Source organism: Prionailurus bengalensis, chromosome C2 (genome assembly GCF_016509475.1).
Source record: "Prionailurus bengalensis isolate Pbe53 chromosome C2, Fcat_Pben_1.1_paternal_pri, whole genome shotgun sequence".
Classification (NCBI taxonomy): domain Eukaryota; kingdom Metazoa; phylum Chordata; class Mammalia; order Carnivora; family Felidae; genus Prionailurus; species Prionailurus bengalensis.
This window is the reverse complement of record NC_057350.1, coordinates 109,978,039-109,992,702: the sequence shown is the minus strand read 5'-3', so window position 1 is coordinate 109,992,702 and position 14,664 is coordinate 109,978,039. Positions and strand designations below refer to the sequence as shown.

Here is a 14,664-nt window from a genome sequence, read left to right as displayed (position 1 = left end):
TACAACACCCAGTGCTCATCCCAACAGGTGCCCTCCTCAATACCCATCCGCCATCAACCCTCAGTTTGTTCGCAGTTTTTAAGTCTCTTATGTTTTGGCTCCCTCCCTCTCTAACCTCTTTTTTTTTTCCTTCCCCTCCCCCATGGTCTTCTGTTAAGTTTCTCAGGATCCACGTAAGAGTGAAAACATATGGTATCTGTCTTTCTCTGTATGACTTATTTCACTTAGCATAACACTCCAGTTCCATCTACGTTGCTACAAAAGGCCATATTTCATTCTTTCTCATTACCACATAGTATTCCATTGTATATGTAAACCACAATTTCTTTATCCATTCATCAGTTGATGGACATTTAGGCTCTTTCCATAATTTGGATATTGTTGAAAGTGCTGCCATAAACATTGGGTACAAGTGCCCCTAAGCATCAGCAGTCCTGTATCCCTTGGGTAAATTCCTAACAGTGCTATTGCTGGATCACAGGGTAGATCTATTTTTAATTTTTCTCTAGGCCTTATTGCTATTTTTAAACATTTTCTCTCCTACATCCATTAAGAAAAAAAAATCTCCTTACTTTTGAACCTCATTTCATCCAACTCTACCTTTCTGTAATCTTCCAAGTGTCTTTCCTATAGTATATTTTTTGCATTTAAATATCTGGCTTAGTTTTTAATCTCCAACTGTTAATCTTTAAAATTTTTAACATTTAATCTACCTGTCAACATCCTTTGTGAGGTAAAAGTACAGGTGGGCAACTTACTCCATCTTTTTACCTTTGACCTCTCCAATGCTAACAATCCCATCCCCACTCTACTTCATTCATGCCCACCCATGACACACCCTGGATACAGTCGTCACCTGTAACTATGTCCAAAAGCCCGCGCTCTGTGATAACAACTCTCTGCTCTTCTTTTGTGTGTGTGTGATGACAACTTTCCCCATATTTCTATTTCTTGGAGTTTTCTAGTTTCCTTACCTCATTAATGGCCCCTTATTCATTTATTTTCCTTTCTTAGACTCACCGACCTACTGACTACTTACTTAAGAGTGCTCACCAACACCTTGAAGATATTTTATATGACCTAGAAATCTAGAGGCATGGATCAGTTTTATAATCTATCTTCACTGCTCCTATATCTAATCTGATGGGAGTGAGGTGGGAGGAATCTAAACATGCAGATCTTGTATAACAAACAGACTGTTTTAAGACTGTTTTTGAAACTAGCTAGGAACTTTCCCAGTTTATCTTGTCAACTCCTCTCCCGTTGTTTGTTGATCTTCCTAAGCCTCTAAGCTAACTTCCACTCACTTTACACTTAGTAGATGATGCTCTCACCCCAGAGAAAAGACAGGCTATCAGACATGAAACCTTTCAAAATCTGGTCCCCTTATCCCATCTAAAAACAAAACTTGTGTCCTCATTTTCTCTTCTTCCAAGTGTCAAAATCTCCCAAACTTGTATCATCCAGTTTTCTTCTACTGCAGAAAAATGCCAAGTGATTAACCCATAGCAGATTAGCTACCCCCAACTTCTCACTAACATGTCACCAAAACTATCTATCAAAAGACACCAGAGGCACCTGGGTGGCTCAGCTGGTTGAGCATCCAACATCAGCTCAGGACATGATCTCACAGTTTGTGAGTTCTAGCCCCATATCAGGCTTGCTGCTATCAGCCCAGAGCCCGCTTCAGATATTCTGTTCCCTTCTCTCTCTGTCCCTCCCCTAATCCTGCTCCTACCCTCACTCTCAAAAATTAATAAAACATTAAAAAAAACTTTTTTAAGACACCAATAACCTCCTAGCTGTTAAATGCAACCAGATTGGATAATTAATTTTTACCTTATTTTACTTTTCTGTTGCACGGGAAATTTATGACCATTTCATCCCTTAGGACCCAGTAACCATTCTAAGTTAATCCCCATTGGTTACCCTTGCTCTTCCTACATCTAAATGCTGGATCACTTCCCTACTCAGGCCTCATTCACTTGTCCACTCGTCTCTGTAAGTGATCTTGTACACTTTCATGATCTTAAATATCACATACAAAACTCAGAATTATGGAGTGCCTGGGTGGCTCAGTCAGTTGAGCGTCCAACTCTAGATTTCAGCTCGGATCATGATACCAGCATTGAGGGATCGAGGCCCATATCAGGCTCCACACCGAGCATGGAGCTTGCTTAAGATTCATTCTCCCTCTCTCTCCCTCTGACCCTCTCCCCAATTCGTGGTCTCGTTCTATAAATAAATACATACATACATACATACATACATACATTCATACAGAAATACAGAAATACAAAAGTAAAACACAGAATTAAATTATCTTTATCTTGCCTGGATCTTTCCATTGAGTTCAGATATTATTATCCAACCGACTGATAAAAATGTCCATGTAAATGTTACAAAGTCACTATAAACTCAACTGATGGAAAACTGAACTCGTTAACGCTCTTCCCCCCAGATTTCCCACATAATGTGAGGGCACCATTCATTTACTACAGCTCTCACCCTCATTCCTTACATCCTTTACTTCTTGCATTGGGTCCTGCTGGGTTTACTTCTTTAATATCTATGCAATTGTCTCTCCAACTCACTCAGTCCAGTGAACCCTTCCTTGGTATCACTGTAATAGCCTTCCTACCATTCTCTTTGCTCTATCTAGCTTCACTCTTCTTCCCTGCCACAAACACATATTCAAAAAACTTGTCCTCCCACACAGTGACCCAAATGATCTTTCTAAACTGCAAGTCTGATCATATCACCATATGTATGAAAACCTTTCAATGAACCCGTTACCAAAAGCTAGAGCTGAAGTTTCTCACTACAGCACTCAAATCCTTTACCTCTTTATGACTGACCCAAGTTTATTTTCCCAGCCTACCTATTTCTCATCGCATTTTATTTCACATCTTACTCTTTGTACCAACACTTCTCAATATGTATATGATTTGCCTGGAGGAATTCTCATGTTGTACTACTGTTTTTAATGGCCACCCAGTCTATAAGATTGTCAGCTCCTTGAAGGCAGAAACCATGTCCTATATCTGTGTCCTCACAATCAAGACCCCACAAGAAATTTAATAAATGTTGCTGACTGATGAAGTGTCTCAAAAAAAAAAAAAGTTATCCTGAACTATCTTTGTCATTGTTTAAATTTAAAAAAATCTTTCTAGGAAAACTTTCATTTTCATCACAGTTTTGTAGCAACTGAAGGTGTGCTTCCTAACTTCTAGTACATCCCTCTCTCTCTCCTCCTGATTGGATAATAAGGAGGATCCAGAGAGCATCATGAGTAAATAATGACTCTACAATAAGCAGAAAAATGGTTCTGATTAGTGTGAGTACATATTTTAAGTCTCCATCAACACACAGCAGAGCTCAGACAAAGCACAAACCTTCCACACAGCGACAGCCCTCTTGTAGCACCCGTGCATACATGTCCACTTTGGACTGGGAAAGGAGCTGGTCCCCCGTCAGGTATGTGTTGTGAGAGGAAGCGATGTAGTAGTTGCACAGAGGCTGATCCATGTCCTGGTACACTTCATGGTGCAATGGATTAAATATGTCACAAGCAGGACTACGCATGAAGTTCGTGAACCCTTTGGAAGAAAGAGAGAGTAAAGTACTTTAGCTTTCAAAGTGTACTTAACTGACTCCATCAGGGACAACAGAGATCAAAGTATGTTCATAGCAGGGCAGCTGGGTGGCTCAGTTGGTTAAGCGTCCAACTTTGGCTCAGGTCATGATCTCATGGTTCATGAGTTCGGACCCCACGTCAGGCTCTGTGCTCAGAGCCTGGAGCCTGCTTCAGATTCTGTGTCTCCCTCTGTCTTTGCCCCTTCCCCACTCATGCTCTATTTCTCTCTCAAAAAAATAAACATTAAAAAATCAGTTCAGGCTCTGTGCTGACAGCTCAGAGCCTAGAGCCTGCTTTGGATTCTGGGTCTCCCTCTCTCTCTCTCTCTCTCTCTCTCTCTCTCTCTCTGCTTCTCCTCACTTCACACTCTGTCTCTTTCTCTCTCAAAAATCAATAAACATTAATAAAAATTTTTTTAATTAAAGTATGTTTTAATGATTATCTTACTTACACTCAGGACAGGTACTATGAGGAATACTAAGGCAATGAGAGATTTGTTTCAGGTCAAATAGTGTTAAAAACTGAAACATGACTGGGGAATAGCAATGTGAACATAACCTACAGAAAAATAAGTAGGCTTTTCAAGAATTTTGATTGAGTATGAGAGAGGGCTTACTCCAAAGCCATTCAATAGCTACTGAAGTCAAGCTAGGATTATGCAGCATGATCTAATGGGTTACTGATGCAGTATTAAAGCAATTTTTACACAAAGTGATACACTGGTGCAACCATCAATTTGATAAGTTATTCATTTAAAAAACAGTACTGTTAGTGCCATGGGTGAAGTAATAGGTCAAAAGTTAGGCACAGCCTAAATTGACAGTGTGGTTATTTGACTTTGAAATTGGTTTGGGAAGATGCTGCTAATAGCTAGCACATTTGTAACTTAAAAATAATGTTTAAAGATTATGCAGAAATACAGACAACAAAGTGATGGTTGCCAGAGGGGAGGGGGATGAGGGGTTGGACCAAATGGGTGAAGGGGAGACAGAGGTACAGGCTTCCAATTATGGAATTAACAAGTCATAGGAATAAAAGTGCAGCTTAAGGATTAGAGTCAATGATATTGTAATAGCGATGTAATAAGACAGACAGTAGCTACACATAGCATAAGCTATACATTTGTAGAATCACTAAGATATACCCCCAGAACTAGTGTAGCACTGTGTATCAGCTATACTCAAACAAACAATTTTGTAGAAAACCCGATCAGTTTTTCTACAGTTTTTCAAAACATAATACCTAGGTAGAAGAGGCATTCATTAATACATGAATAAATACTTGAATGACCACAAGTACTTAAGTGGAATGACATTCCAATTTATCAGGTTAAATTGCTTCAAGTCTTCAAGAAACTGTATCTGTATCTGTAAATATCCTCTGAGACTCTGGAGAATTTCTTCATGCCTATCTTTATGACAATAATGTAGAAATCATGTTTAATTCCATTTTGGGGGGCCCACCAAGCAAAACATTCATTTCTTGCTAAAGAAAAGGCCCAAATTAGTTTATCTTCTCTAGGTGTTTTAAAATGGTTCTTAATATATATAAGTTTTAAATTATTCCTTTCTTTTAATTACCCTCCACCGCAGGAAGTAAACATGTGGTACCAAACCTCCTTGTCCACACTGAGCCTGAAACCAGTGTGTGTGTGTGGGGGGGGGGGGGCAGGAATCAAAAACAGTAAGATAAACCATGGCTTTGGATGGTCTTGAGGGCAATGGGGGGCCTTGGCGGTCCTTCATTAGATTATTGGTTCTGCCTGAAATTTGTTCTTCTCTTGGGTAGCAGCCTGAAATTTATTTCCCCACGTATTTTAAGTATATATAACTTACACATACATGTAGCTATATTCACATTTATGTGCAAGATCCTTGAAGCTACATTCTAAGTATATAACTCTGGGCAAATTACTTAATTTCTTTGAGAGCTTCACTTTCCTCAACTATATAATGAAGTAGTTGTATTAACAAAATTTGTGGCTCCAACAATATCTCCACTGCTACCAACTAGGTAAAAACAAGTTCATTGCCAAGATTTTTAAAGAAACCTGTACTTTCAAAGTCACTAATGTCATAGATTAGTTATTTGAAGACCAAATTTCCTTTTTTGAAATCACCAGGTTGAATCTCTTTCCAAAATTTGCCATTTGAGAGAAGTCCAAATATTTCTTGGCATCTATCACCCACATGGTGGCATCAGGTTGACTTGCTTAGAGTAGAACATGCATATGATCATTGCCAAAGTAAGAGAAATAGCAATATCATGGCATCTGTTTTATAGGAAAATATGTTGTTTTGTGGGTTTTATTTGAATCACCTGTAATCCATGAATATTTCCTGACTTCTTTTACTAAAAATTTTGCTAGAATTTAACTTCACAAACTGAACTGAAAAATGAGAAATTAAGAAATTAGTTATTTTACCTTCTATGCCAAGAACATTTTTCGTCTTATTTTCTTCTGAAACTTCAAATTTCCTTATGATGTCAAGACAATAGTCTGTTGTCACATTGTTCATCTGAACAAAACAAAACATTAGTAGAGTACCTGCAATTCCATGAGATGTTTTCTTCTATGCTAAAAAGGCACATTGCTTAAGCATTCATGATATAGTGCAAAGTGATTTAATGAGCATTATTTGAGATTCACTAGTGTCATAGCAACTTTATCTTTAGAAAATGATCTGAATCTTACCATGTTACCCTTCAGATTTAATCAGTGAAAACATCCCTTCAAGTAATAGACAAATGTATTCCATGAAGCAAAATTAATAAAATTAAATCAATAATCAGTGCAAATCCACTGTTAAAATCTACTTACCATAAGCTAGTAGCTATTTGAAAATTAATGTTTTCTACACAAACACTACAGTTTGCTAATCATAAATACATACAGAAAGAAAATGATCCCCTGACAAAACAGGATGTTCTAGGTAAATCCACTCATGGGTGTACATATCTACAGATCTTTCCACTGAATCACAAGAGCATGGTGATTCAAGATCACAAAGGTTGGCAAGAGAAAATAAAACCAAAAACCTAGATGAAGCAGCTAGCATAACAAAGTACTCTGGAGTTAGATGGCTTTTGTCCCAATTAGCCATCTCATATTATTAACAGCGGGATCTTGAACTAGTCACTTACCTTCTCTGCGGCTACCTTATAAGGTAGTTGTGAAAATGAAATGCATTACTATTAACGTGTGACATCAGAGAAGCAGTGCATGCTATTATTATTGAGGCATTCTCAAGGTTGCTGCATGAACACACATACTTAGTGTCACTGGGCAAAGTACACTCTTCAGGAATAATTAATTAAATAGCAACATGAAAGGTGTGATATTTTGATCAAAATTCAATTGAGTCCCACAGTCTAACAGTGACATTTAAAAATACTAATGAATAGTGATAGAGAAAACTAATCTTATGAGCCACTTCTCAATATTTCTCAAATATTCTATTATCTCTTAGGTTTGATGCTTATGTTTTAGTGAAATCTCATTTGTCTAAACAGTTTAAAAAAATTTTTTAAATATTTACTCATTTTTTTGAGAGACAGAGAGCACAAGCAGGGGAGGGGAAGAGAGAAGGGGAGACACAGAATCCAAAGCAGGCTCCAGGCTCTGAGCTGTCAGCACAGAGCCCAACGCGGGGCTTGAACTCATGAAACGTGAGATCATGACCTGAGGTGAAGTTGGACGCCTAACCGACTGAGCCACCCAGGCACCCCTGTCTAAACAGTTTAAACAGCACTTAAACCTTCTGCAGGGGAACAAAAGCTTTGTTTTGCAGGGTTTTTTTGTTTTTGTTTTTGGTTTTTTTGCTGGCTTGAAATAGCATGGAATGCTTCCCCTCCCCCCCCCCAAACTAGCTGCACAATGGCTGATGAATCCATTGAGCAAATTTTACAATCGTTCCTACATTCAGAGGCTTATATTACCAGACAACACCAGAAAATACCACAAAATAAATGAAATCATGATACCTGTAAAAACTCTACTGACCTAGTCAGGCTTTAAGCAGCTCATTAATTTGTCTACTATATACTATCACATGCAATCTAAAAAATAAGTAATTTCTCACAAAATTTTATAAAATTGGGGTGCCTGGTTATTTCGGTTGGTTAAGCGTCTGACTTCAGCTCAAGTCATGATCTCACAGTTTGTGGGTTGGAGCCCCGCGCCAGACTCTGTACTGACAAGCCCGGAGCCTGGAGCCTGCTTCAGATTCTGTGTCTCCCTCTCTCTCTGTCCCTCCCCCACTTACTTGTTCTCTCTCTTTCTCTCAAAAATAAATAAGTAAACATTTTAAAAAATTGATAAAAAAAAAATAAAATAAAATTCACGTGCCATGGGAAGCCTGAGTTTACACTGCAATTATTTGGTTTATGAGGCTGTTTGTTCAGAGATGTAGGGGCCTTGTCCTAGACTTAGGTCTACCAGGAGCCCATGTTTGATGTAACAAACATCAAAAATATCATCCTGGGATAAAACTAATTGCAGTTGAGCAGAGAACATGTTATTGGTTCAAGATACAAAGCAGAACATGTTAACAAAAAGCATCCTATTCGAGAAGCATTCAGTAAATTGATGAAAATATCAGTAGGCATTCTAGGAAGCTCACAATTTCCTGGGCATTATGTAACAATAAATGGGAAATAATCCACTTCCTATCAAAATTCAAGTATTAAGGATTAACTCAGTGAAATACAGTAAAACCCCATAATAATGAGAAATGAAATGTACATGTCAGTTTCCCTCCTTCCCCCAACTCCTGGTCTAATTTAAATAACTCCCAATAGCAAAATCCGGCATTTCACAAAACTGAATTTTTTGGACCTTACTTCAAAAGCCATTGTGAAATTCTACTGTATGAAAGAAGGTTCGACATAGGGTAATGCTCTTTACTGTTTCTTTCCCCTTTGTTTTGCTCCGTATACCACATAGCTAATAAGGTGAAACGGAAAAGAACTTCTCCCTACTCTACTCCTATTTCTCATGAAGCTTATTTGAAAGTTCTGTTTGCTAGCAGTATCTGAACCACTTGCTGTTTCCAACATGAAGGACTCTTCTTACTATACCAGGCAAGTGGTGCTAAGACTGCTTTAAAAATCCTGGATTTAATAATGATTCTTTACATTTAAATAATGTAGTCAATGCTGTGCAGTTTATAAAGAGCTTTTACACATAAAATCTTAAATAGTTCTTACAACAGTCTCATAAACTTGGTGTTTTTATTCCCATTTTAAAATATGCAAATCTATGCTAGAAAAGGTTCACTATCTCAAAGTCACAAAACTAACAGGAAGCAAAATCAAGGTTCAAATTTCATTCTTCTGACTTCAAATCCAAAGCCTTTACTTTTACATTATACCTATTGTCTGGGTGTTTTTCTTCATCTCTACTGAAAAATCGAAACGCTTACTTTCAAAACGGATTGTTTTTTTCAATATAGCTGAAACTCCTGAATCTTCTTATTTTTTGAGATGCTTTAAACTGTCAAGTCAGTTACTATAATTTGACTTCCTTGATTATTCCAGGTTGGACTCCATTCTCTTGTCCTAGTTTGCTATAATACTTTAATCTCATCCAAAAAAGACTAACTGGCCCTCATATTAAAGGTCAATCCACTTCAGGTGGACTAGTTGTAGAAACCAAAGTCATAGATCCCTATATAACAGTAGTATTCTGATACTAACATTTTATCCTCAGACTTCTTATAAGTTATCTGGCAAAGCTCTGACAGTGAGTATGAATTTCAAAACAAAGTCAGAAGTAAATAATTATATTTCTTATAGCTATGATTCCCAAAGTACACCAAATCCAAAATCATAGTATAATTTGCACAGAATTTTAATATTGTTAAACTCTTTTCATTTTTATCAAAGTAATATATATTCATAATTAAGTAAATCAAAACCAAGAAGCTTATGATTGAAAGCAGAATTTTCCCTCCTATATGGATAATCACTCTCCAAGAAAAATAATGTCAACATTTCTAGATATTTCTGTTGGAAGGAGTCTTTATATTCCGAATTGTTATGTTAATGATGCTATTTTCTATTTTTATACACCTTAAGCATTATCTATGGATGTTTTTATTGTGTTGGATAAAAAAATTTAGCTTGTTTGAGCCAGCAAAACTAACTTTTTCCCTCTACCCCTCCACCTAAGATAGTTATATCTTAATTTTTTAATTTAATTGCTATTCAGTGTTGAATTATTCTGATTATGCAAGTGTTGGACATTGAGTCTATTGAATAATGACTGTGTTTCTTGAACTTTTTTTGTTTTCAGTTTGTTAATTGCTGCTATTTCTACCCATTTGGTTAATTTTTAGTGTCCTCTCATAAATTCTTCCTCATGATGCTAATGGTGTCTCGATTACCAAGACAACAAACAATCCATGAATTCCAATTTTTTATCCCCTATAAAGGTTGTCCTTCTTCCAGGTTGGTGGGATTCAGCACTTTATTCAGGTTTTGTTCTGACTTCATTCTGTCATTCTCATCAGAGAGTACTCAGAAAGTAAATTATTTATTTCTTGCTTGTATTTCTGTGTTCTTCCATGTGTGTTTTACTCTGCACGCACGTTCAGTTGACAGATTCACCAGGTAGAAAATTCTAAGTCAGAAATCATTGCTCCCATGTTTTTGGTTTCCAGAGGTGCTGTTGAGAAGTCTGATGCCATAGTGAATCTACTCCTTTTATAGGACCTGCCTTTGCTCATTAATTGGATCAGCGCTTTTTTCCCTCTCTCTTTCTGCAAACTTTTAGGGTTTTACTCTACCCTTGGCTTTGTGAAATTTCATTATCATTGATCTCTTTTTACATCCAGTGTGCTTGGCACTGAGTGGCCCTGCTAGTCTAGAGAGTTCTACCTTTCCATGCTAGTCATTTTTTGTATTATTTATTTTATAATCTCCCTTCTATTTGTTCTTATCTTTTTTCTGTACCTCTGATTATTCAGAGTGGGCTTTCTGAATCAATCCACTAATTTCCTTATCTCTTCTTTCTACTTTTCATTTCTTTGTGTTTGTTCTATTTTATGGGCAATGTTCTCTTTATCTTCTAAGCCACTTATTGAGTTTATTTCTCTGCTCTTTTTTTTCCTCAGAACCATCTTTTCCCACAGCATACTGCTCTTGCTTCGTGGCTGCAATTTTCTGTTTCATCACTCTGATGTTAAGGGCAGTTTTTAAAATTTCCTTCTCCCTGCATTGCCTCTATTTCCTCCAAGTTTCTCAATGCTATTTGTTTACCTTGGTCTCTGTATTTTATGGTCGAGGATTTCCTCAAACATGTGGTAAGCCTTGGCTATTTAAAACCCATTTTAAAATTAGCTATTGAGGGGCGCCTGGGTGGCGCAGTCGGTTAAGCGTCCGACTTCAGCCAGGTCACGATCTCGCGGTCCGTGAGTTCGAGCCCCGCGTCGGGCTCTGGGCTGACGGCTCAGAGCCTGGAGCCTGTTTCCGATTCTGTGCCTCCCTCTCTCTCTGCCCCTCGCCCGTTCATGCTCTGTATCTCTCTGTCCCAAAAATAAATAAACGTTGAAAAAAAATTTTTTTTCAATAAAAAATAAAAAATAAAATTAGCTATTGAAAAATGTATTTAAAATAAAGTCAGTAATAAATTGGTTGGAAGCTCTGTATTCACGAGCAGGCCGAGTGACTAGGGGGCTCGCTGTAGAATTCCCTGTCTGAACTATTTTATTAGATGTCTGATGCCTATATCTTCAGATTTTGGGGGTTTTCCTGGGACTGGTATATTAGTTTCCTAGGGCTGCTGTAACAAATTACCGCCAACGTGGCTTAAAACAATAGAAATTCATTCTCTCATAGCTCTTGAGACCAGAAGTCCAAATTCCAGGTGTGGGTAGACTTGGTTCCCTCTGGAGACCCTGAGGGAGAATCTGTTCCATGCCTCCCTCCTTGCATCTGGTGGCTGCTGGCAAACCGTGGCATTTCTTGGCTTGGGGGCTTCGTAAGTACAGCCTCTGCCTCCATGGCCTTCTTCTGTGTGTCTGGATCCTCTTTTCTGTCACTTGTAAGAGCACTCATCGTTGGATTTAGGGTCCACTCTAAATTTAGCATTATCTCATCTCAACATCCTTAATTTAATTATGTCTACCAAGACCCTATTTCCAAATAAGGTTACAGTCAAAGGTACCGGGAGTTAAGACTTGGACTTATCTTCTGGGGCCACTATCCAACCCTCTATAGCTTGTCATAGTCTCCTATTTCCTACCTGTAATTTCCCTTATATAGAAACCTGGGAGCAGAGTGTTAGAAGAGGGTTATGGTTCTCCCACACCGCACAGACATTCATTTCACCCCTGTACTCGTTACCTATCGCTCTGAAACAAGCCACCCAAACTTAGAAACTTAAAACAACAACCACTGTTTTAAAATCACATTTGTGCAGGATGGCAAGTGGGACCAGCTTTGGCTGGACAGTTATTTTGCTGTTCTCACCTACGGGTTATTCAAGTGCCTATAGGCACCTGGGCCCCTGACTACAGCTCAGTGTATAAGGGGGCCTCTCTCACATGTCTGTGGTTGGTGCTGGCTGTTGGCCCTGGGCCTCTTTCTCTGAGTAGTGTCTCATCCAGAAAACCTTGGCCTGGTTTCCTCACGTGGTAGTCGCACAATTCCAACAGGGCAAAAGTGGAATCATCAAGGCTCCCGGAGGCGTAGGTTCTTTGTACATCATATCTGCTACAATCTATTAGTCAAACCAAATCCCGAAGCCAGACGAGATTAAAGGGACAGGAAAACAGATGGGAGGAGAGGCAAAGTCACCTTGCCAAGGGGCATGCATATAGGAATAGGAGAATTGCCACAGCCATCTTCACAGACTATCTACCACAATCCCCATCTTTTCAGTACTCAGGTGTGCCTGGTATGCCTCAGTGTAGACCCTTCTGGGCCATCTTTCTCCGGTTCTGACTTTTACTTTTAGGCCAGGATGGAGGAAGGACAGTTGCTCTGCTGCAAGAAGTAGGAGATAGGATCTAGAGCCCTACTTCCAACCAGTACTTGGGTTTTTGACCCCTTCTCATCTCGTATTTTCAAGAGCATCACGTGACTTCAATTGTTGAGCTTTTCTGGGGTTCCCCTGGGCTAATGAAATTACTTCATGGTTTCCTGCTCTGTGGGCTTGAGTTTCAGTGCTCTGAGGTCTCCTTTAAATCAGACAAATTTCAAGATTTTGTTGTTCCTGTCTCCTCCCGTTTTCTTTGTCCTCATAGTTTTATACAGAAGAAAAAGCCTCTTCCCTCTATTTTTGGTTAATTTCAGAAGGGAGTGGAGAAACATTTCTCAGTGAATGGCCCTTCAGTTTTCAACCAAATAAGTAAGAATTTTCCTCCCCAAAATGGCTACCTCTAACTCATCTTGAAATTAAAGCACAACTTTCAAAGCATTTGAAGGTATGACTATTTCACAGAAAAATGCCATTTGGAACTATATTAAAGGCTGCAAAAATACTACAAGATGTAATTACTCTGAAAAGTCTCTCAATTTCTTCAACTGTGAATAATTAAGTAAATGAACAGAAACTCAGGAATGACTCTTAAAGGAATGCTTTTATGATGAAGAAAATGCGTTAAAAAAAAAAAAAGACAAAGGTACACTAGCCCCAAAAGGGATAGTTATAAGCAAAGAAGAGTTTCTAAGTATTTATCATAGAGAGGTAAGGTTAGAATGACCATGACTCTCACGAAATCATTCTGGATTCAGCAAAGAATAATGAAGGGAGATGGTACAAACAACACTGGTAATTGGATTAGAAGAATCAAGGGAATATTTTAGCGGAGAGTTTAAAGACACAAAAGGGGCAACTGTTAGAAGTGCCACAATGAGATAATGTATAGATCTATGTCAGATAAACGCAGTTACAATAAGAAGAGGGCCCTCCAGCATGAGATTAGTAAAGCTCTGAAAATTCCCCTGGAATTAACCACACATATGTATATTTCAGATGAAAGTGATGCATAAACAGAAGCCTGCTTTTGGCTTATCCATGGAGATAGCCTTTGTGCTCAGGAAACAGCTAGCTGGTTTTTCAGACTGTAAGGATGCTTCAATAGTCCTGCCTTCTCTTCTTCTCGCCTTAAGCCACAAGAAACAAAAGGATAGAAAGAGAGTAGAGGCTTGTTAAGAAAGGCTGTCAAGGGGGATGGGGGAATGAAATCCAATTATAGCTCTGGAACCAAAACTCTAAAAAAGCATTGAATACGAAACACATTCTGCCCCAGTGACCGTAAATGGAGAGTAAATCTGGAGGAGATGTAGACTGACGGTAAATGGAGAGTAAATCTGGAGGAGACATAGACTGCCTTTTGGCAAACACAGGGGGGAAAATGAAACCAAAAAACCTCAACCAAACCTAGTACTCTGGAATCACAAGCTAGCGGATGTCAGTGATCTTTATCTGTGGTTGCAAGGAAGAATGAAAGAGAAATGTCAGCCAGCTGGTCTCTTCTAATTGGCACTTCTTCATGGGTATAAAAGACAGAGAGAATTTCTCTTAGCACATACAAGTTTTAAAAATGAAAGACGTAATCAAACAGCATTTGGACCTGTCAAAGGTATAAATTCAATTTTCAGAGGACTTCAGTGAAATAAAAGTCTGACCCATGGGCCAATATTTGATTTCAGATAATCTTTGACATCACATATGGCCAGCAATGATATTTTATTTCACAACTGAGTAAATCTGTAAGTTGAATACTCTGATGTCTACACCAATTTTATGCCATCAGAAATGAATGAATTACTGCCATATGAATGGTCAAATTGCCTCCAATTTGCTCCATTGTGAAAAATTCCATTTTAAAATTCAAAATCCCACAAAACTCTTAACCAATGACTCTGATCCTGCACATTTTAGATTGTGTCCAATTTTTCTCTATTAATTTTTTTAATGTGTTTTATTTATTTTTGAGAGAGACAGAGTATGAGCAGGGGAGGGGCAGAGAGAGAGAGGGAGCAATTTTTCTCTATTTTAAAATGCACAAAGGGCACCT

At 38.3% G+C, this 14,664-nt stretch overlaps 1 protein-coding gene across 7 annotated transcripts in view; it reads right to left on the bottom strand.

Annotated features, from left to right (window-relative positions):
- The window catches only part of PLCH1 (phospholipase C eta 1), a 219,594-nt gene that overhangs the window by 55,735 nt on the left and 149,195 nt on the right, over window positions 1-14,664 (bottom strand). For all 7 annotated transcript variants that reach the window (XM_043595074.1, XM_043595073.1, XM_043595068.1 and 4 more), the window contains 2 exons: window positions 6,063-6,156; window positions 3,396-3,599 (listed from right to left, as the gene is read on the bottom strand). In XM_043595074.1, coding sequence (XP_043451009.1) covers window positions 3,396-3,599; window positions 6,063-6,156 — 298 coding nt within the window. The remainder of the gene's footprint in view (window positions 1-3,395; window positions 3,600-6,062; window positions 6,157-14,664) is intronic.